This window comes from Cervus elaphus, chromosome 1 (genome assembly GCF_910594005.1).
Source record: "Cervus elaphus chromosome 1, mCerEla1.1, whole genome shotgun sequence".
NCBI classification, from domain to species: domain Eukaryota; kingdom Metazoa; phylum Chordata; class Mammalia; order Artiodactyla; family Cervidae; genus Cervus; species Cervus elaphus.
In genome coordinates this window covers 62,204,684-62,206,821 of record NC_057815.1, presented here as the reverse complement: position 1 = coordinate 62,206,821, position 2,138 = coordinate 62,204,684, and the positions used below count along the sequence as shown (strand labels likewise).

General features: G+C 37.8%; 1 protein-coding gene across 1 annotated transcript; it reads left to right on the top strand.

Moving 5' to 3' along the window:
- LOC122701995 (putative olfactory receptor 56B2) lies at window positions 1-1,041 on the top strand. The gene has a single exon (XM_043915522.1). It carries the CDS (start codon window positions 1-3, stop codon window positions 1,039-1,041), a length of 1,041 nt encoding a protein of 346 aa, XP_043771457.1.
- Window positions 1,042-2,138: the final 1,097 nt, after the last annotated feature.

Sequence of the window (2,138 nt, the reverse complement as noted above, 5' to 3'; positions counted from 1 at the left end):
ATGAACCTGGATAACTCCTTTTCAAATATTGTCAGAGAAATTATTAAGAAAAGTAACTCTCTACTTTTTTACTTAGTGAAGTTCCAGGATCTCAGAAACTCCAACAGCTCAAAGTTCCAGGTCTCTGAGTTCATTCTTTTGGGATTCCCAGGCATTCACAGCTGGCAGCACTGGCTCTCCCTGCCCCTGGCTCTGCTCTACCTCTTAGCTCTCAGCGCCAACATCCTTATCCTGATCGTCATCAATAGGGAGGCAACACTGCACCAGTCTATGTATTATTTCCTGGGCATCCTGGCTGTGGTAGACATGGGTCTGGCTACCACCATCATGCCCAAGATTTTGGCGATCTTGTGGTTCAATGCAAAAGCCATCAGTTTCCCTCAGTGCTTTGTACAGATGTATACTATACACTGTTTTGTGGCCATGGAATCAGGCATCTTTGTTTGCATGGCTATAGATAGATATGTAGCCATCTGTCGACCACTACGCTATCCATCGATAATTACTGGCTCCTTTGTGGTCAAAGCAACTGTGTTCATGGCACTCAGAAATAGCCTGACTACTATCCCAATTCCTGTGTTTGCAGCTCAGAGACAGTACTGCTCAAAGAACCAAATTGAGCACTGTCTTTGCTCGAATCTTGGAGTCACTAGCCTATCTTGTGATGATGATAAGACAGTCAAGAGTATCTACCAGCTACTTCTGGCCTGGACACTCATGGGAAGTGATTTGGGTTTGATTATTTTATCATACGCCTTGATACTTCAATCTGTATTGAAGCTGAACTCAGCAGAAGCTGCATCCAAGGCCTTAAGTACTTGCACTTCCCACCTCATCCTAATTCTTTTCTTCTACACAGTCATTATTGTCATTTCTATCACCCACAGTGCAGCAATGACAATTCCCCTCATCCCAGTTCTACTCAATGTACTCCATAATGTTATTCCTCCTGCCCTCAATCCCATGGTCTATGCACTCAAGAACAAGGAGCTCAGACAGGGCTTGTATAAAGTTCTTAAACTGGACTTCAAAGGCAACTAACTAGGAGAGGATGCTCACCTTTGAAATTTTCCTACATCTGTGTTCATTACATTCTCAAGGACTGCAGATGACAGAAGAACTACGTAATACTAACAGTTTTTTATTAATATAAGGAATCACAGGCAATTAGTGAAATTTCAAAAAAGGGGGTGAATCTAATACTTTATCATGTTTGTCAAGAAAGAGTCCTTCATCCAAAAGAAAAAAAATGAACAATAGCACAATTATGCAGATTGAATCAAGGAAGCCAGGGTGAGACAAATGGAATATACAGTTCATTTTTGTATCTCGCTGCCCTGGCTAGAAATTCTGAACAATGTTGTATAGTGGTGATTAGAATAGATATATGACAATCTTTTCTTTTTAATGAGAGTGTCTAGCCCATGTACATTTCATGCAATTACTAATAGAGTACAACTTACTCTAGATATTTGCATCTTTGCTTTCTAATGTGTCTTCTATTCTTTAAATGGAAAACGGACTCCAATAGACGTTTCTATAAAGATGTGCAACGTCCAACAAACATACAAAAAGATGCTGAGCATCACTGAATTCAAATCAAAACCACAAGATACCACTGTATACAATAAAATGGCTGTATTTTTTTAATTTAGCAGAGGTTGGCAATTTTCTGGAAACATTAGACTTCTTATATATACTGGAGGGTATGTAAAAGTCACATTGAGCTGTGAGAAACTTAGACAATTACACAAAGTTTGAAACACGATTACCATATGACAGAAGTTCAACTCCTAACTATATAAGCAGAATAACTTAATACAAGAGTAGCAACAAAATTTACACACAAATGTTCATAGCATCATTATTAGTGAAAAATTGGAAAAAATTCAAATATTCATCATATGTTTAATGGATAAACAAAGTAAAGCATACCCATAGTGAGGATTATTATTCATTCATGAAAGAATGAAGTACAGATGTATGCCCTTTCACAGATGAACTTTGAAAACACTATGCTAATTTTTAAAAAAGCAGACACTAAAGGCTACTGCAATATGATTTCAATTGCATCAAATAAATTACTGGAATAGATAATCCACTGGATCAAAAAACATACTAGATGATGGAAGGGATCA